The sequence below is a fragment of the Rhinatrema bivittatum genome, chromosome 17, assembly GCF_901001135.1.
Source record: "Rhinatrema bivittatum chromosome 17, aRhiBiv1.1, whole genome shotgun sequence".
Taxonomy (NCBI): domain Eukaryota; kingdom Metazoa; phylum Chordata; class Amphibia; order Gymnophiona; family Rhinatrematidae; genus Rhinatrema; species Rhinatrema bivittatum.
The window spans coordinates 35,231,124-35,252,002 of record NC_042631.1 but is presented as its reverse complement, the minus strand read 5'-3'; the positions used below and the strand labels follow the sequence as shown (position 1 = coordinate 35,252,002).

Genomic DNA, 20,879 nt, shown 5'->3' with positions numbered 1-20,879 from the left:
AAATTAAAGGATTTATTTCCAGAATTCTTGTTCAGGAGGAAGGCGCACAGCTTTCTCTTCCCACCTCCTCCATTACCTCTGAATACTCCAGCATAGAGATGTGTAATGTTCTCTAGAGAATGTGTGTTCTTCCTGATTTAAATATTGGGGGGGGTGGGAGGGGAAGGGAGGCAGAGGGTGGTTCACACGTTGGCCGTTGTTTAACATGAATCTGTGGTGTTATGAAAAAGCAGCAATGAGCTCATGGTGGTGTGCAGAGCAAACCATCACTGTGAGCATCTGAGTGTATCAGTTGCATTGGTTGTATTTATGTGAAAATCAATAAAGTAGATTTGAAAATTAGATAAAAATAGACCGTTTGGCCCATCCGATCTGACCAGTTGAGATTCCTTCTCTTTGGTTCTCTTCCACTTTGGATAGATGAGCATGTAAATTTTCCCCAACCCCCATGCCTTTAACTCGGTATACGTGGGCTTGGAGAGGGATGGAGGTCTTCATCTTGGCAAGCCCCCCCCCCCCCCAGTTTCCTGCTCATACTCTTAGTTGGATTACAGCTGTTTTGTGAATATAGACAGGTTTCTCCAGGCCTTCTGCTCTCTCCACAGATTGCGTATGAAGTGCAGCAGTTCTATAACGAGGCATATCAGCAAGCCCGTTCCGGTCCAGATTCTAATAAGGAAAAAGCCAAGGCTGTCCTGAAGGTGCTTCACGAAACGGTAAGGTCTCTGATTCTCCGTAACACAACCAAATGACCCTGACAATTTCCATATGGAATACACTCGTGGAGCCTCCTAAGTCATACTGTCACGTCATTAGAAATCTGAGCTGGCTTTATTCCAACAAGAGCAGAGCCCATGCATTCACCTGGCAGCAAAACCATAACAAAGTCACAGGGCATCATTTTAAAAAGACCAGAAGGACAGGTATTTAAAAACAGTTAACAAGTAGTGTTATCAAAGCAGTTGATAATCGATTAAACATCAAAAACTTGTCTGAACAGCCCGATGTTTTTTTGGTTTTTTTTTTAAAAGCCTGACCTGCTGATTTTGAGCGTCGCTGTAAAAATAATTAATTCCACAAGGGAGGTGTTGCACAGTAAAAAAGACTGCTTCCAGCTAACCAAAATTTGGAAAGGGCAGGGACCGATGCCCAGGGCAGCACAGAATGCAGCAGAGAATCCTTGAAGTATCTTGGGACCTCACCTATACAAGGCCAATATCAGAATCTGAAATGCAATAGGCAGCCCAGCATAAACCTTCCAAAAAAAAAGTACTTCAGTAGGAAATGGGTTATGAATCCACAAAAGCAGGGCCTGAAAAGATTCCACTGTATAAAATCTGGACCCCAGTTCTTGGAAACTGCTCTGCCACAGGGCGTTGTCTGGAAAACCTGGTGTTGCACATCCGCTTATGTGATGCACTTCAGAAAAGGTGCATTCTTTTCCTGCAGCAGTCTGTGCTCACAATTTTTGTGTGTTTTTTTTAATAATTCACAGTTGCAGTGTTGTGGTACCAATACGGTCGTCAAGTTGATGGAGGTTTTCAGCGACGATATCTGTCCAAGGGATATCTCAATGCTTTTAAACCAGGTAGGCCTACCAAACATTCTGTAGGTCCAGCATGGAGGGTAGGGTAACTTAACTTCTTATCAGTGTGGATGGAGGTGGGGGGGATATGTATTTTCTCCACTCTGAGGTGGTGGGATTCAATGTAAGCTTTCTCCACTGCTTCCTTGGTCACTCTTCTCCCACCATCCTGAAACTCTCCTGTTCTGTCAGTATGCATGTGGTGTTTTTGGAGGAGAAATCCTTCCTGTTATCCATTCTCCTCGGGTGCCATATTAATCTTTTTTTTTTTTTCATATTCCTGAAGCAAATTCACGGTATATGCGTGGAGTTTGGGTTTTGTCTTTCGGAGGCTTACTGGTCTGCCGGTTTTGGGTTTCAAGCTTCGACTTGGGCTGTGGGCACTTAGTGTCTTGGTTTGCAAGTATCTGTCGCAGAGTCAGTTACAGCAGCACCAGGGAGAGAACCAAGAGTCGGAGTAACTAAACCCCCAAAGGAAGGGGAAAATAATTGTAGGAAGACTGAAGGAAGTGCTAGCCCTAGGCATTCTTGAGGAAGCATTTCAGTCGCGCTGACTTCCTTATTTATATCTGATGTAAATTCACTGGCTCTTTCTGTTGTGTATATCTGATGTGTGTGTTTTATGAATGTTTACCATACCCAGCCGTGCAGGTTATAAATCTTTTAAAATAAAATGTATGAATAGTTGGCCTATGTTAAAGGTGCTGCTGGAAAGTGTTCCCCTACAGAAAATGCCTAAGATGAAAAGTAAGATCTTTTGGGTTTAGCTGTGGGAGGCTGCTTTGACTTCCAACTCTGGTCATAATTACCCATAATTATTTTATTTATTGTAAAAACAGTTATTTGAGTAATCATGACCTACATCTGTGAGGCACTGTATTGAGCTCATGCTGTGCTTTGTAGAATTAAAATCACTGCTTTGGGTTTGGGATATAATTCTACGAGAACCCTCCCGGTGCTAGTTTAACTCAAGAGCTACTCCCTGGGTGGCTGCCTGGCCAGCTGACCCCCCTTGTGTTTGGAAGTAGCTGCAACCTTTAAGTAAGTGTATGAGGTACTTCTGAGATATTACAATAGAGATGAGATGTCGCCAAAACACGTATAACCGTTACTAAGGATTTTGGCAACAGAAAATCTCTCAACTGGCAAATCGTTTGCAAATTCACAAATAAAACCTAGAACTTTGAGACTGGAAGGAGACCTGAATCTAACCATAAGCCCATATTTAATAGTGCATGTGAAAAGGTCAATTCCTGACGATTCAGCACCACTCTAGAGAGAGTTCTATCTGAGAGTGCAATAAAACAGGTCCTGTTTGGCGACAGAGGGATGAACTACATGACCCCTTTATAAACCTACTTCTTTGTGACTGATTCCAGAACAGTGACACCTCTGATGCGATCTTTGATGGAATAAAGCCATGTGTGGCAAAGTGTTTATGAATAAAAGAAAGCCCCTGATTATCCCTCGTGAGTGTTCACCGTGTGCTCTCTCTCCCATCAGGACTGTAACCAGAAGATTGATGAACTCTTCTCTGGGAAACTGTACCTGATTGGCATAGCAGCCGTTATTGTAGCTGTTATTATGGTAAGTGGTGCCATACGTCTTCCTGGATGGGGCTAGCTTTCTACGGGAGATGTAGGTCTGGTTTCTGGCTCGAATTCCTGCTTGCTTGCTTCTTGGGTCAGTTGGGCACATCTAGGGAGAGCCAAATAACATACTCGGCTAACTCCAAATATCAGAGCTAGCTGGATAAGTTATTGAGCTAACTCCTCCCTGCCCCAGAATCTCTCTCATTATCCAGCTAACTTTTCACTGATATGCACTGGGATATTCAAAGTTAACCGTCTAGCTGGATAGCATGTGAATTATCTGACTAAATGGCTTTGAATATGGACCCCTTGGTGTTCATGTATCATTAGTGAATACACAAGAACAAATTCCTTTTACAGAATATAACCTTCACTCATCTCTGAGAATACTGCTACCACATATAACACATTTTTATTGAACAATTAGAAAAACTAGGTTGTGGCAGCTGAGATACAGAATGATGTACAGATATCCTGACACTTTTTTTTTTCAAATCTAGTTACATTTTTCAGCTGTAAAGCTTCATGTTTCTATATCAAACATAACTAAACCACACTAAGTATGTATTTGTAGGAAAGACCTATCCGTCCGGGTATGAAGGATGCGTTTTTATTTTTATGTTTAGCTGATGTCTTTTCTTTGGTAGCTCAAGGTGAGTTAACATTCATGAATTTCCCAGTCCCAGAGTGCTCACAGTCCAAGGGCCCATAGACCCAGAATGATTGACTTGATTTGTTTGCTTTATATTCTGCTTTTCAGGCCCTGGAAGAAAAGCCTTAGTAAACCAGGCCCTAAGTTAGTACCTTAGGTGAAGTGATGTACCCAAAGTCATAAAGAAACATTAGCAGGATTTGAGACCCGATTTCTCCGATTCTCATCTCAGTCTCTCCTTTAACCACTAGCCCATTTCTCCACTCCTGTTTTTAAGGCCATGGATAGCAAAAGATTTTCTTACTGCAGGTAGAAATATATCCTGTAACTGCAGTTAATTTCCAAATAATATCAAATGAAAGCTCATGTGGGATATTCAGGATATTCTTAATCCTTCCCGATTCGCCCATCCAAAATGTCCTTATATTGTTACAGAAATATAACGCGCGAGGAAGTTCCTATTTGATGGGCCAATGCAAAAAAGCGCCGAGCACAGCGCACAGTTTAACCCTCAGTTGTGCGCTTATTTTATGTAGTAAGAAGTTTTGTACATAAAAAATGTGCATACAACATTGTGTGTTTTTAAGTTAGCTCATGCTAATGATGGCATTAAGTATTAACACCCCAATGCAAAGAGGTGCACTAGATTACCTCCTGTTTTCTTAGCACTTAACTCTGAGGTGGAGTAAAGTTTCCACGGTTGATGTTGGTCCATGGCTGAAGATTGGGTTTCGATGCCGAGACCTGTAGTTGGAATTTTACGCATGCATAAAATGTGATTGATCATGCACAAAAAATGCTTTCTGCACGGAACACGTTTTGTGCACAGAAATCATATTATATGCACGGAAAACATGGTTTATGTACTCGCGTAATGTTTTCCGTGCATAAAATACGATTTATGTGCCCACAAAATACTTACTGCGCAGAAAGCACAAATCGTATTTTATGCACGGAAAACGTGATTTGTGTGCATAAACCATGTTTTATAAGCACAAACTTGTTTTTGTGTGCGCTAATAGGTGAATTTTAAAAGCCCGGCGTGCACCAAAACTGGGAGGTACGCGAGCGTCTGGCTGCTGCACGCCAAGCGGATTTTAAAAGTTCGCGCACAAGTGAGAGCCCAAGAAAGGGGCGGGACAAGGGGTGGGGCATGTGCGTTCCGGGACTCCCCTGCCGCATAACATTTCTACTGCTATGGCTGATGTAAAAAAAAAAAAAAAAAAAAGACAACTTAAGGGTTGGGGTTAACAGGGGAAGGGAAGCTAGAGGGGTTTGGAAATCCTATCCCGTAACTGGATGAACTGGGAAAACTAGTAATGGCATCGGCGCGTGTCTCTTATAAAAATTCCCCCACGTACGTGGTAGAGGCAGCATTTGTGCCCAGATGCACACGTCCATATAAAATTGCACACATGTACTTGTGTTCAGCCTATTTTATACCATGGGTGCCTATACACATGTATGTTATAAAATGGCTGCGTCCTTTGACGCAGGCCAGCATACACGGGTCCATGTGCACCCGCACGCCAGTATCCATTACAGTCTAAGCCTTTTCTAGGTGCACATGTTCTGGTTTGTGTGCATTTGCATAACAGCTTAATCTGTTGAGAGCTAAAAGAAGAAGAAAAATGTGCTTGTGCGCTGAATTCCAGCACCCAGTTTTAAATGCTCATCTCTTTGCTTTGGCCCCTCTGTGTGGGGAAAACTAGCATCTTATCTTCCCGAGTTTGGAGATTTTTGGCTGGTGTCCAAGCTGCCCTTTAAGCAATAAAATGTGTCTGCGTGAGGAATGTGGAGAACGAAGCCCACAGTGGCTTGCTCCAAAATGCTAGGCTATTGAGCAGGTTCCCTAGAGGCCACTTCCCAGCCTTTGGCAGCCCGCCCTCACCCCTGACACTGCAGTGCATTCTGCAGACATAGACAGAATCCTGAAGCCACTTCAGAGGACGCCAGCACCTGACCACAAGCTTCGGGGACACTTTTTTTTGCAATTAATGAATATACATTTTCCATGCCAATGTAATACAGTGCCATAAATGAAGCCATTTAAATCTTTGGGAACTTTCCAGGTTAAACTGAGTTCTTGTTTCTTCAAAGATCACAAGCTACTTTTATTACCTGATCCAGGAGCTGTATTCCTAGTCTTTGCCACCCTTGCCAATTTAATGCAGAAAGTGTTGATTTTGAATATTTGATTGTACCATGGGGAGCATTTGAGGTCTTCCCACTTCATTTTCAGTGAGTTGGCCAATATGCAAAATGCTGTGCAGGAATACAGAACCCTCCGGTACACTTTTTAGGAACCGTTGCTGGAATATGGCACAGGGGAAGCGTTAGTCGTCTCTCCAGTTTTGCAGCCATAAAACACCTTCTCGCGGTATATATATATATATGCATGCTGATGCAGAGAAAAAGGGTTTAGGAAGTTGACAGTCTTTCTTTGTTCGTTTTAAGTTCTCAGAGGGCTATATGCAGAGGTCTTTCTCCCCCCCCCCCCAGCAGAAATCATATGGGCCACTTTCTTATTCAAAAAAATATATATATATCCACGCCCCCCCCCCCTGACGTCACTGGGAGCCCCGGCGACGGTTGAAGAGCGCCTCACCATCAGGCGCCGTGCGCCGAAGGGGCGCGACAAAGGGGCTCTCCCCTTTGTGCACCCCTTCGTGCAATCCTTGTGCTTCTAAAAAAAAAAATCTTTTATATTTTTCTGTAATTTAACCTTTATTCCAATTCTTTACCTTTTCTTTTCGCTTCTTAACAATTTTAATTAGAAATGTTCATTGTATTAGACTATGGAAATTTATTTCCTGCTATTCTGTTTAATGTAAACCGGTATGATTTACATCGGATGTAAGAATGTCGGTATATAAAAATTATAAATAAATAAATATCTGGTGAAAGTATGAGCAACATACTTATTACAGTATATAATGTATCTGCTGCATAATAGACATTTTAATAGCTTTGTCTTCACCATCGAAAGTATCATGGTGACCACTCTTAAAGTCATTTCTTGAAGTAAACCGTCAGCTTTTCCCATACTATTAAAAATTGGCTTTTCAAAATCATTATGGTCTATCACTCCCAATAGTTTCTCTCTCCCTCTGAAATGAGTAAAATAGATTCCGTACAACGAGCATTAAGGAGGAGGTCTTCAATCCTAAAACCTCCTGATAAATTGAGAACCGAACATAGTAACACAGTAAATGACAGCAGAAAAAGACCCAGGTAAAGATTTAAATGTCTAGTTTAGTTGTTCAGCTATGTCTGTTTTCCTCCGATACATCTAAGAAGCTCTGAGGTTCATTCTAGATGTATTTATTTATTTGTTCATTTTTATATACCATCATTCGGTGCAGCCATCATAACGGTTTACAGAAATCAAGCAAACAATTAAAACATAGTTGCATAAATTAATAGTGGGAGAGAAGAAGGGATGGGGGAGAGGTTGGTGGTGAAAAAGGGAGCATAAGGAAACGAAGGGAAAAGGATTATGGTAACAGTATTGGTATTTAATCATCTTCGGGATGGTCTTCTAGTGTTATAGGTTCATATTGCTATAATAATGGTTGATGCCAGATGTTGTTTCATTATCTCTAGATGGATTCCAGTTCCTCTTCTCAAGGTTTAGCTATGTCGAAAATACAAGCATCCTTAGCAGCAGGAATTAAAGATAATCTGAGTATTCATTTTAAATGTGAAGTAATGGAAAATAGGCTGAGAACTAATAATCTTTGCCTGTTGAATTTTCCCCGTATTCCCGCCTAATTTCTAGGGAGGAATTGTTTATGAAATGTGTGTTTGAAATGCTTCAATTGTTGCCTGAGAGAAAGTTTCTATTGTCTAGATGCTTTTATATTCCTAATAAGAGATTACCAAGCAAAGTAGAAGGGGCCACCGATGTATGGCTCCCTTCTCTAGCTCGGATCTCGCTTTTTTTCCTTCAATGACAGCATTTCCATTCCTTCTATTTTAATTGTTTCTTTTGCCTTGACTAGTGATAAAGATGGGTTCTTTCAGCAAATATTTCAAGTATAGGGAGTCCCTGTTTTCTGGAGAAATAATTCAGGCATTTCCCGATGTCTCTAAGGAGAGAGAGGTTAGGAAGAAGCAATTTCTCCAGTTAAAATCTCAGGACCTCTTTCTAGATGCCTCATTTTATTTGAAATTTCCAAGTAAATGTAGAGTCACATTTCAAGACAATCGGTTTATTTCAGATAAATCTTCCTAAATGTTTTCTTTGTATTAGTGGCTTCCTAAATGGAGACTTGATAGGATTTCTTGTATTTTTTATGAAAGGTTTTCTTCCTTTTTCTTGGATTGTCATGTTTTCTGTAAATGTGATTTAAAATCAATAAAGATAATTCTTTTAAAAAAAAAAAAGAGACCCATGTGGTCCATCCAGTCTACCCAGCAAGGTTTTTAGGGTAATAATGGCCGCTCCGTGCGGGTCGCCTCCATGCCACCTCTAACAGTTTAGGAATAGAAGCGTCTCAGATGAATGTATCATCCACGTAGAAATAGATAATTTATATTCACCATTACTAATGGTGAACCCATGAATTTCTTTAGTTCATCTAATAGCAAATACTAAAGGTTCTAGTGCAAAATTTAAATAAAAGTAGAGATAAGATCTACAGCTGGACTCTCCACTTAGCTCTGTACAGGATATTATCAAATAACTAACTTGATCTCAGGACCTCTGACCAGTATAATAAATAGCCTCCTATCCCAAGGAAGCTACCCAGACATCCTAAAAACCGCTTCACTCAAGCCCCTCCTCAAGAAACACAATTTAGACCCAAATGTTCCAGCAAATTTCAGACCCATCTCTAACCTCCCTTTCGTCGCTAAATTAACGGAGAAATTGGTAAACACACAGCTTTCTGACTACCTGGAAGACCACAAGATCCTACACCCTTCGCAATATGGTTTCCGGAAATCACGCAACACGGAAACCCTCCTCATCTCACTAACAGACCATATTATTATGGGGTTAGATAAAGGACATTCCTTTTTACTAGTCTTGTTAGACATTTCGGCGGCTTTCGACACCGTCAATCACACCATCCTGTTGGATCGTCTAGCAGATATCGGCATCTCGGGATCTGCGTACAACTGGTTCAAGTCCTTCCTCAGTAATAGGACTTACAAAGTCAAAATCAATAATAAAGAGTCTCCCCTAACAAAATCTAATCTGGGCGTACCACAAGGATCTTCTTTATCCCCAACCCTCTTCAACATATACCTCCTCCCCCTCTGCCAAATGTTAACAGATCTCAATCTAATTAATTATCTGTTCGCTGACGACGTACAGATTCTAATCCCCATAACAGATTCAATAGCAAAAGCGCTCACCCATTGGAATAACTGCCTACTTTCCATCACCAATCTACTCAATAGCTTAAACTTGGTCCTTAACGCTTCTAAGACAGAGCTTCTCCTCATCTCCTCAAATGATAATATCCATCAACCAACATCATTCAACGCTCACATCACATGTAAACAGGTGAGAGATCTTGGGGTGATTCTAGACAACCGACTAAACCTCAGGAAAATGGTCAACACAACAATGAAAGATTGCTTTTACAGATTACAGGTCCTAAAACGACTTAAACCTCTCTTATTCTTCCACGACTTCAGGACAGTCCTCCAAGCGTTACTGTTCTCCAAAATAGACTACTGCAGCGCCCTGCTACTAGGACTTCCCAAATCCTCTACTAAACCGCTGCAGATGATTCAAAATGCGGCAGCAAGATTGTTAACCAGTACCAGCCGCCACGATCACATATCACCCATTCTCAGGAATCTACATTGGTTACCAGTAAATTACAGAATTCTTTACAAATCAATCACCTTAATCCATAAAACTATCCATCATCAACTTCAACTTGACCTGGAAATACCTCTTAAACTCTTTTCTTCTATCAGACCAACTAGAGACATGTACAAAGGCACTCTGAATGTTCCCCCCACTAAAGCCTCACGCCTCGCTATGACCAAAGACAGAGCCTTTTCAATAGCAGGCCCATCGATCTGGAACAGTATCCCATCAAACCTCAGACTGGAGCCATGCCTTTTAACTTTCAGAAAAGGACTTAAGACCTGGCTCTTTCAACAAGCCTTCCCTGAACCAGACAATCAATAGTTGGCCTTCATTGCCACTCGGTCTGGCACTCCATTTTTCAATGAAGGAATAAATGGACTCTGAGTCATTAAGGTTAAAACACCGTCTAAGTTTTTAATTTGTACTTTCCATGGTAAAATTTCTTTTACCGGCCTATCTTCCTTCCAGCTTGTTGCAAGCTTCCAAGTTCTCTCCCCTTGTTGATTGTAATTTTTGACTTATTCCTACTTATTGTTATCTTTCGTTTACGTGGATTTGTTACTCTTGTTGTTTTTCCCTTTTGTTAATCTGTAAACCGATCCGATATGGTAATTTACTATGAAGGTCGGTATAAAAAAACTGTTAAATAAATAAATAAATAAATAAATAACCTTATGGGTGCAATAATGACCATTTAAAAATCCTGATTCATGTGAATTAATTCGCCCATGACATTGCTTAATCTTTAGGCATTTAATATCTTATAGGCCAATATTCAGTAAGCCATTCAGTGGACAAGTTATTTGGCTAAAATTAGTGGGATAACTTGTCCCGTATATTTGGCGGGATGAATATTCCCCTGAATATACTCTCGTAAAGTTAGCTGGTGACATGTAGCCAGGTAATTTGAAAACCTAACCGGATCTGTTTGAATTGGGCCAGTTAGGTCTTCATCCGGCCTTGTGTGGCCAGGTACGTAGCACCTGGAAATTAAAAAAAAAAAAAAATAGTACAGGGGTCTTTGGCCCAATTTTCTTACCTCAGCCCACCACACTGCATCGGCCCTGCTAGGCTCACACTCCCCACTAAATGTTAAAATTGCGCTGGGGTCTGTAGACCGGGACTCCTCCCCACTCACCCATTCTCATTGTCTTTTTTTTAAAAATCGCTTTCCCGCCCTGGACCCCTGCCCCATTGTGTAGTAATACTGAGGTGGTGAGACCTGCCCCACCACCACTACCGACCGGGCCCTCTCCATCCACCCAACACAAAGCTGCGATGGACGTACCAGGAGCTAGTAACTGCTGTCCCTTGCTCCCGGCAGGGGGGATATTGCCGGCTCAGTATTAATACACGGTGGGTGGGTGGGGGGCAGGGTACCGGGGGAGGGCAGCATCCCAATCTGCAAGCCCTGGAGCAATTTCTAACATTTAGAGGAGAAGGCACAGACTGGCAGGACCAGCGATGCATTTTAGTGGGGGTGAGGTAGAAAAGTGGGCCACAGGATCCTTTTAAAAAAATATATATATATATTTATTTCAAAGCACTACTTATCTGGATACCTTTTGAAGTATCCAAATAAGTAGCAAGTTATTTGGCCACACAGGAGTGGATAACTTTAGACCTGCACTGAAACTGACTTAGCCACATATAGTTCAGAATCAGCTAAGTTAGCCAGATAATGAAACTCTTCTCAGAAATGCCCTCAGAACATTATTATTATTTTTTTTTTTAATGACTATAGTCAGATAAGTGGCTGAATATTGCCAAACTTGCCATTTAGATGGATAACTTGCAAGTTATCTGTCTAAATGGCTTTGAATATTGACCTCTTAGCATACATTTTACAGTCCACATGAATTTATGATGGGCCTGTAATTTGGGGTGAGCTCTATCAAGATTATAATGGCCTTGGCAAAGGTCTCCTCCATTTTATTCTGGGAAATGAAATCTTGATACAGTTTAAGTTTGGGAGCCAGCTTGCTATTAAAGGCTTGATAAAACTCTACCATAAAACCACCCAGTCCTAGAGACTTAAGAGGAGTTAGAGATTTAATGGCGTCCTGAATATCCTTCTCTGTAATTGTAGAATCCAATTGACATTTTTCTCTAGATGTACCTGGAGCCAATCCCAATGCATTAAGAATTGTATTAATGTTCTTAATATTACATATAATTTCAGATCAATACAGCCTGCCTAACAATTTATGTAATACTATTCCAATCACAATAGTAGATTTCTAGCCCACCAATTTTAAATGCTTGCTATTTGTGGATTACACGCAACATAAAAGTATTCTCTTGCAAATACAATAAAACATCCCAGACATTAAAAAAAAATGAATAATTAATTTAATTAATCATGTGGTGATTGTACGGTTTGAATTCTCTCCGTGTTCCTTCTTGCTTTTAAGTATTGCACTAAATGATCACTTATTACATTACATTACTTATTCTTTCTGAGTCGCTCACCTGTTGACACTGCATGGTATTGTTTGTTGAAATTTCAGAAGCTGAAATACAAAGTGCTCTTTCCTTTTTAATGTGTTTTGTTTCTTCCCAGCTCTGAGATCCCCATTCACAAAGGTGTATTAAGTGGTAGCCACCCAAATTGCAAGTCATTTATCCTGGGCCCCATTGTTTTCAGAAGGGTAGCCAACTCTGGTCCTCAAGCCACAAATGGGATATCCGTAATAAATATACAGGAGGTAGATCTGCATGCACTTCCTCTGTTATGTTCAGATCTATTTGAAAACCGCACAGAGCAGCATATCTGTGAAAAAAAGACATTATATAAAGGTGCTAAATCATAAAATCATTAATCCATACAATCATATTAAAACAAAGTACAAGAATAAAAATATCACATTAGATCATAGTGCTTCATAAGACATAAATATATGCATAAAAATATGATAAAAATGTAAAATGATAAACCCATTCATTATATATGTAAAAAGAGAGAGCAACAGAAAAACACTAAGATATCTATGATGGTGCCTGTATTATAAACATAATACATTTAAAAATTAAAAAGCTATAAATATTAGAAAATAAAAATCAAAGCTAAAATAATAAGCATCAAAATAAAATGAATTATAAAATGTACCTTGTTTGCAAACTGAGGGGGTTATTTTCCAAGCCGCGTTATGGGCTTTTCGCATGCATTAAGGTGTTTTTGCATGCGAAAACGCCTTAACGCATGGTGCAATGCTATCTTAGAAAAGGGGTGGAGCTTGGGCGGGATTTCTGGCCAAGTGGGTTGGCTTCGCAATTTGCGAAGCCATATCGCACAGTTTTAACGCAGAAAATAGCTACACCTTTTTCATTTGTGTTAAGCTGTGCGACATGACTCGCACTCTGCGATGTTTCGCACATAGCATTTTTAGTCTTTTAAGCTGTTTGGTGAGAGAGAGAGACTAGCTATAAGGCTAATCTCTCTCTCTCACCAAACATAAATACCTCTATAGGTCTGCCTCCTATAGAGGTATTTATACCTCTATAGGAGGCAGACCTAGTTACTAAAGACATACGAACAGATCAGTACATTCTTGTGAAGATTTGATGTTCTTCAGAGTGAGTAAACTCACCCAAAGATGAGATTTGTGCAATGATCTCTCAACCTAGCTTGATATTACCCAGGTAGAGAGTCCATCAAGCCAGGTTGAGAACATTGTACAAATCTTTGGGTGACTTCATACTTCTCACTCTGAATGTCAAAATGGCCCCTAAACCTCACCTTGAGTAACTAGGTGGGCCTCCTATAGAGGAATAAATACCTAACTACTATGAGCCCTTATAGCTAGTCTCTCTCTCGCTCTCTCCTCTTGCTATCGCATGTGATAGTTTAATGAATCCTGACCTGAGTCTGTTGGTTCCGAAAGAATTTTTAATGAGCTCACTCTGAGTCTAGCATGATATGCAGATACCTACAAATATGTACCTCAGAAAAAGGTTCGGTGTCTAAAAGGGAAACGGGGTGGGGGAGGAAGGAAAGTAAAGGGGTTAGAAAGAGGAGACAGAAAGAAAAGGAAAAAATGTAGCACCTTTAATTTTATAATGTCTTTTTATATTGCTTTTCTTCATCTGTGTGCCTCTTTATGTGTTTCACTGCTATTTCTTGCACTATTCTTTCCTCTTTGGGGTTTTTTGTACACATGCAAATCTCATGTATATTCATGCACATAATATTCATTATGGTGCAATAATTCATATTTTGGTGCATTAATGCTTAAAAACCCTAGTAAATAAGGATGTTTGATTTCTCTTTCCAAATCATAATAACTTAGTAAATGACAGGAGATAGAGATCCGAATGGTCCAGCCAGTCTGCCCAGCAAGGTGTTTTAAGGTTGTAACTGCCACTCCGTGCAGGTTACTCCCATGTACAAATTACACCTAAAATTACAGAACAAAAAAAGAAACCAAGCTAAAGCCTCAAATGAGCTAAAGCAAAACAGAGGTGGCCAATTAAACTGACAGTAGTTCAAAAACTGTCATGCCAGATAAGTTAAATGAGAAGTGAGGTTATCAGAAACACAACAGGGCATGGCAAATGAAGTACATGAGCCAATCCTAAATATTTCATTCATATAACTTCTGAATTTTTACAATTTTTCACCAAGGATAAGCAGGATGACTTTGCTCACACATGGGTGGCATCATCCAACGGAGCCCAGCACAGAGAAACTGTCAAAGTTTTCAGAAATGTGATTGTCTCACTGGGCATGCCCATACATGCCATTAAACCACATGTCCACGCGGGGGCCCCTTCAGTCTTTTTTTTCCGTGGAGCTCTCTGGTCACGATGTGTTGCCTCCCTACTCCTGTTCTGGGTCTTTTTTTGTTTTTCTCTTGCCAGTCACAGGATCATTTGCGCTGGGTCCTGTGGTCTTATTTCCTTATAGTTGTCCCTAGGTAACATTTTTTTAGGAATTTCTACTAAGTTTCTTTTTACACCACTCCTCTCCTGTGGTGGGGCATTTCAGTACCTGCCAGCCATCAACCTATCACAGTCATAGAGTTCTGTTTTTGTGTCCCTTTTGTTTCAGTCCAGCATGTATAGCAGGTTCCAGCAATGGCCCCCCCAATGCAAAAGGACATATCTTATCATGGACCCCCATGATAGATGTGTCCTTTGCTTGGGAACCTCATATGATTTCAGTGGGTGTTGCAAGCATGCATCCATGATCCAGAAAGCGTGCTTGTCCCAACTTGAACTTAAGAAGGGAGACCAATGCATCAGAAGTATCAACATCGAGGGACCTCAGAGTTGTACCAATAGAAACTTTGTTGAAGCTCAAAGAAGACAATGGGACCATGATTCTTATAGCCACTTTTGTCGAGACAGGTCTGGTTCCTGCTCCTGAGGAAAATGTCCATCAGGGAACCAATCAGATTGAGGATGTCCCTAGATCTCATCACTCAGGATCAAGGCAGATTATGCCATCCCAAACTTATGTCCCTATTGCTCACCACTTGGATGTTGAGAGGCTAATTCTGAAACCACTTGAATTCTGTGGGGTTTTTTTTTTAGCTCCAAGAAAGGATTCCACTAGAAAGTCCACCTTCTCCTTCCTATGTCCTCTGCCAACCATCCGAAGAAGAGACAAAAGCTCATGTACAATATTTTTATAGAATTTGTATGCTGATCTAGTTAAAGGTTTCAGAATCTGCCAAGAATTCAGTGATCAGAATGCAAATTTCAGTATTAAGTATTTGTATGTTCTGTGTGTAACTTTTTTTTTTTTTTTTGTCATATGGAAAGAGGTGGTGGAGGGTTAAATAATTTTTTGAAAAGGGCTGCTTCATCAAGTAAACCAGAACCCCCCCCTGATAAGCAAATGGCAGCATATTGGTGATCCTTAAGAGTCAAATAGTATGGTGTAGACCTTTGGCTCTTGCAGCCTATTTATTTATTTATTAAAAAGTTTGTCTGCAGTTCAAGGCGGGGTACAGTTAGCATTCATAAAAACTGAACGTAACAATACAGACCAGAGATACTTCAAAGTCAGAGTGCCCTTCTGCGCTTACTGATTCTCCATTTGTAGTGCAAAATTAGCATTATCTAATCTTGCCATTTTAAGCACGAAGAACAGAAAAGAAAAAAGGGAAAAGGAAAACAGACAGGAAAAGACAATACAGTAAACATACTCAGAATAATCAGGGAAGAAGTCAAGAGAAAGCAATCCTATGCTAAGCTCACTTTAGGTAGGGACTTCAGAAGCTTTCGTAAAGAATGTTAAGTTGCTTCTTAAATCTGTCTCTTTGCATGCAGCCTGATAGTTGTTCTGGGAGGGAATTCCAGAATATAAACCCTGCTACTGAAAAGGTCCTTTGCCAGGTTTCCAAGAGGTGGGCTGGGAGGGGGAGGTGGTATGGGCTGTAAAATAAATAACACTAACAGCTTGGCAATTCAGATGCAGTCTCAAAGAACATTGATACAATAGGTTAAATAGGTTACCATCTCTAATTTCCATAGCAGTGAGCTAATTTGTTTGCATAACATTTTCCTGATTGGTTGGCATTATAATTTATCGCATATAAGTTGGTAGGAGTGAATAGAAAATGGAGCCTAGAAGGCAGGAATGAAACTTAGTGCTGACACTTAGTATTCTCACATTTTTTGCATATTGTGGCATTTCAGCGACTTTAGCTGGTTTTTACAAGTCTGATCAGTGCAAGTTCAGAGTGCAGTAGTGATCTTTTATTTATCTAGTCTGGCTTCATTAAAAAAAAACCCACAAAAAAACCAACTTTTCAAAGCACCCCTACGTAGTGCATCCTGTAGATCTTCATGCCCTTGAAAGATTATAACTATATAGCACGGTGCAAACCCGGGGGACATGGGGCATTTGTCAGCTCTGTGTGGTTGGTACTGATATTCAAGTCCCCCCATAAGGTCAGTAGGATTTAAATAGTGTCCTGTGTTTTTACAGGTTCATTCTCAAGGTGGGGGGGGGGGGGTTGCTGATAGTGACTGAATTTAATAAAATCTCGGGTGGGTATACTGTGTGGGCCAAAGTCTTATGTACTTAGAAACACCTCTGCCTGCAATTTTTGAAGTCTCTCTTTAGTCCATCAGTGATTTTTTATTTTGTCTTTCAACAGTATTGCTACTTCCAATAAGATGGCCCTTTCCTCTAATTTATTCACTCAGTTCCTCATAGCAAAGTCTTCCGAGAAGGCTACCACATGATTGGGCTTGAACAGTGCTCTAGAACTAGTAATATTTGTTACCTTTTCTTGCAGATCTTTGAGATGATTCTGAGCATGGTGCTGTGTTGTGGCATCAGGAACAGCTCTGTATACTGAGGGACTGGGGGGACCCGAAACACCCCTTCTGAAGTGCCACGAAACCAGTGACCAGGAGGAATGAATCACAAAAAGGAAGAAAAGATTATGTACATAAATATTTCCAGTTATTACCATGCATACTTCTCATTTTTACCTTGAACTATTTTTTTTATATGTATAAATAAAATAAAGGTTTTGCTGTATCACAGTCTAGTCGAGTTGCACATCAGTGTGGCGTGGGCTGTTTTTTAGGGTCACCCCTGATGCACAAGGCACAGAGAGTCCTGTGTGTGTTCAGCGCTGGTTCTTGTTTATGGGAAGGACAGAGTCAGAGTTTTGGTTTTGGTTTCTTGTGTTTCTAGACATCTGAAATCGCTGTGTGAAAGTTAGGACCTTGACTTCTGTAGGCAGCTCTGCCTTACATTGTCCAGGTTATTTCCTGTCCACTCCCTTGACTGCGCGGTGGCACCAGACTTTGCAGCTCAAGCTGGGTTTTCTCTGCTTACGATGATCTGGTAAGCAAGGAGAAGAGAGTTAGAAGTGACTGTGCCATGTTAAGGAAGAGTAATTTAGGAGAGAAAAAGGGAAAATGAAATAACAGATTAAACAGCTGTCATTTGGGAATCGTGGGAACATGTGTGGAAACTGAAGGGTTATTAGCAGCACAGGGATGCAGCAGGGTGACACTAGAGAGAGCATGTCCTGAAGTCCCATTTGCTTTCCTGCATAGTAAATACCCTGAGGCTGTGAATTATTATAGGGGGGGGCACAGGCTTTCAGTAGCTCTGTCTTGTTTAAAAAAAAAATTGTCTTGATCCTTCTGCAACTATGTAATTCACTATCGCAGTACTATAAATGCATGAGACCTTTATTCCCCAGCTGGTATCTGCTGTCAGTCTGTTTGGGGCACCTCTCCTGAGGTTGCAAGAATTCTCCTCCCCCCAATGAAAAAGCTTAGCTGACCTGGAAGTGTTCCTCTGTGCTCCTGCACAGGACATGCTCTTGTAACATGGGCAGTACACTTACAAGCAGTTCTTTTGTCACATGTATGTGCAGAACCGTGCGCATGCACGTGTAGTCCAACGATTCCAGCAGCTCTTGATCATGTTTGGACAGAATCCATGGAAACCCCAGTCTGGTGTGTTTAGTGTGGCTGCTCTTTCCTGATAAATTATTTGAACAGGATCTAAATAAATTTGTGGTTCTTTTTGTCCCTCTGCCTGATGCTAGACTCAAGGTGGGCAAGAGGAAGTAGTTCCCTTCTGTTCCCTGTGCTTGACACTAGCCCTGACTGTTGGCATCGCCACGATCTTCCTGTATCGGACACTAGCTCCAACAGTGGGAATCTTCTCAGTGCCCCTTTTGCCTGACAACAAATAGTCTGCTCTGCATATCTCTTTATACGGTGTGGATGTGGATTATTTTGAAGACACAAAGTGGTCACATTGATGGTGACTGCCTGAATGGGAAAACCCAGGGCATGATGTGAAAGATCCCAAGACCCTCCTACTGCTGGAAATATTGACCCTTCCCAGGCGACAGAGTAAAATGTGTCCATGGGGGTAGACAAGATTTAAAAAAAAAAGAAAAAAGGTATAGTAGATATGTGCTCCTTAAAGGGAGGGCATTTCCCTTCCCTCATTAAGCATGTTGTGTGTTTGAGTTTGCCAGCAGTACATTGGTCAGGGACTGAGCTGTGTGTGTCTGAGTGGGGACTCTCTCTCCTCTGGCTGCATCTGGGGGGTGGTTTGCCTGATAATCTGCACTGACAGCACCTGCACTAGATGTGTAACTTGCCACTCCCATCACCATCCATCGATAAGTATGATCTGTGTATAAATTGTTAAGCTCTTCAGCTGACCTTTTCTTTTCCTATATATTTGATATCGTTCAGTATTATCTTGAAAACGGTGTTAATAGCCCCAGCTCTGTTTGAATGTTTTGCTGCAGTCTGCGAGTCAAAAGGCAGAAATGCAAAGGGGAGATAATTAATGCTGTGATGCACGTGCAGGAGACATGGGGGTATAGGGCAATGATACTCATTCTGCTGATTGGTATTTTGGGGAATATGTTAACCAAAGCATAAGGGATTGACAAGAAGGCTGGCAAGGGCAAGTTTAAGCCACAGGTACTAGTGGTGTCTCTACAGGGAGGCAAATACGGGGTTCCAGGATGAGCGGTCACCTCCAAAATCTGAGGCTGGGGATTAGAGAGCTGTGACGAGACAATGAGACACTGTGCTGCTGTCCATTGCAAAGTGATGGGTGCCAGTGTGTGTGCCTATGCATTGGTGCCCACAAGAACAAAAGGGCAGATTGCTGCTGTGGGCACACCTGCTGCTCCTCAGTGGCTGGTAGCCTAATGCAAGTGATGAGGGGGGCCCCTTGTGTGTGCAATGCTCCTCAAACCAGGAGAATCCCAACACACCTTGCCCTCTTTGGCAGACACCATGAGACTTCAGTATAAAGGGTCCAGTGGGAGGATGCCCTGAACTTCCCCCTTCATCCTAAGCAGCTCCCCCCCCCCCCCCCCTTAAAGAAGATAATAGCAATGAAGTGGTTCTGCCTTTCCTTGTAGGCTGCGGTGGATGGCCAACCAGAGCTGTGTGGCATGCAGGAATGCCTTGAGTACTTTCTACAGTGCAGCATGCTGAGCTGGGTGTCTAACTTCTCTAACTGCCTTTTCTTGTTTGTGTTTTTTTAAGAAAGGGAATTTAAATATGAATAACCGTTTCTGATTAACAATTGTGTGTCAAATCCTAAAGCTGTAGTACAAAATGAACCTTAATGTCCAGGTGTTCCAGCAGCGGGTCAGACTCCTGAGGGCGTAGGCCGCACACCATTGAGAAGGTAGGGGGAGAATGGATGAGGGTCTTGCTCCATGGAATTGGAAGGACCTAGTTGGGTGACAAGGCTGTGGTCAAAACAAAGATTTGTTTACTGACACAAAGGATCTTGAAGTTCAGGGTTATAGGGTGGGTCACGGAGTTGCTGGTTACCCAATTACCTAGGGAGCTGCAACAAACCTTCCTCACCCCTCTTCCCCTACCCCCACCCCCCAACCAGCTAAGCTTGACACGAGGACATGGTTTTTGTCCTTGGACTATTTTGGCTCTTGTTTACCCCTCCCCCAGCCCCAAAGAAAAAAAAAGCCAATTGGCTACATCCAGACTGCAGGGGAATAGAAATGCAAAGGGATCACCATATTAAGTGTTGTCTTGCTCATTTATCCTGAATGTAAATCTGATTCCTGTGTAATAACTTTTAAACAAAAAAATGATGTAAAAAAAATTAATAAAACACTGTTAGTGGATGTTTTAGGCTGCTTGGTGTCTTCTGTGCCGTAGACCGAGATGGAGATCCTGCTGTATTGCTCGGCCCTGTCTGCTGTAAGAGGCATATCTTTCATTCAACGACTTCCACGGTATCGCTATAGAGGCTTTTATTACATAACACATTGGAAAAGGGATTGGTTTCCATGCATGTTCAGTCCTGTCCTCATTTCTCATCAGCTGGTTCAAAAGAACAATGGTCTCTTGGAGTAGGAAGTTCCAGCTTTCCAGTTTATTCAGTCCTGTCCCGAGTCTTCCCAGGCACAGCTTCACCAGTGGCCCCCAACTCACAACCTGCTGATTTCAAACACAAATCCAGGGCATGTGGCTCATAAGTAAATATTTCCCTACAAATCTGAGTAGTCCTAGCCCCAGGCTCCCGTAGGCTAAGAAGCAGCTTCTGAGTCCAAAGCCCAGTTGCACAGGTTTGATAGGTGCTACATGGCGTGCGGCTGCCCATTCCTCTGCATCCAGCACATGCATGCAAATACATCTCATGCATATTCATCATGGATAGCCGGAAAACCTGACATTGCCTACGCCTGCCATAGACTCTGGTTTGTGTTATCTACATCCGTGCCTAAACCTATC

General features: G+C 41.5%; 1 protein-coding gene across 1 annotated transcript in view; it reads left to right on the top strand.

Moving 5' to 3' along the window:
- Window positions 1-20,269, top strand: part of CD81 (CD81 molecule) — a 195,448-nt gene extending 175,179 nt beyond the window's left edge. The window contains exons 5-8 of the mRNA XM_029583180.1: window positions 606-716; window positions 1,496-1,588; window positions 3,089-3,172; window positions 16,913-20,269. Of these exons, the coding sequence (XP_029439040.1) occupies window positions 606-716; window positions 1,496-1,588; window positions 3,089-3,172; window positions 16,913-16,975 (351 nt within the window). The 3' untranslated portion in view covers window positions 16,976-20,269. The remainder of the gene's footprint in view (window positions 1-605; window positions 717-1,495; window positions 1,589-3,088; window positions 3,173-16,912) is intronic.
- Window positions 20,270-20,879: the final 610 nt, after the last annotated feature.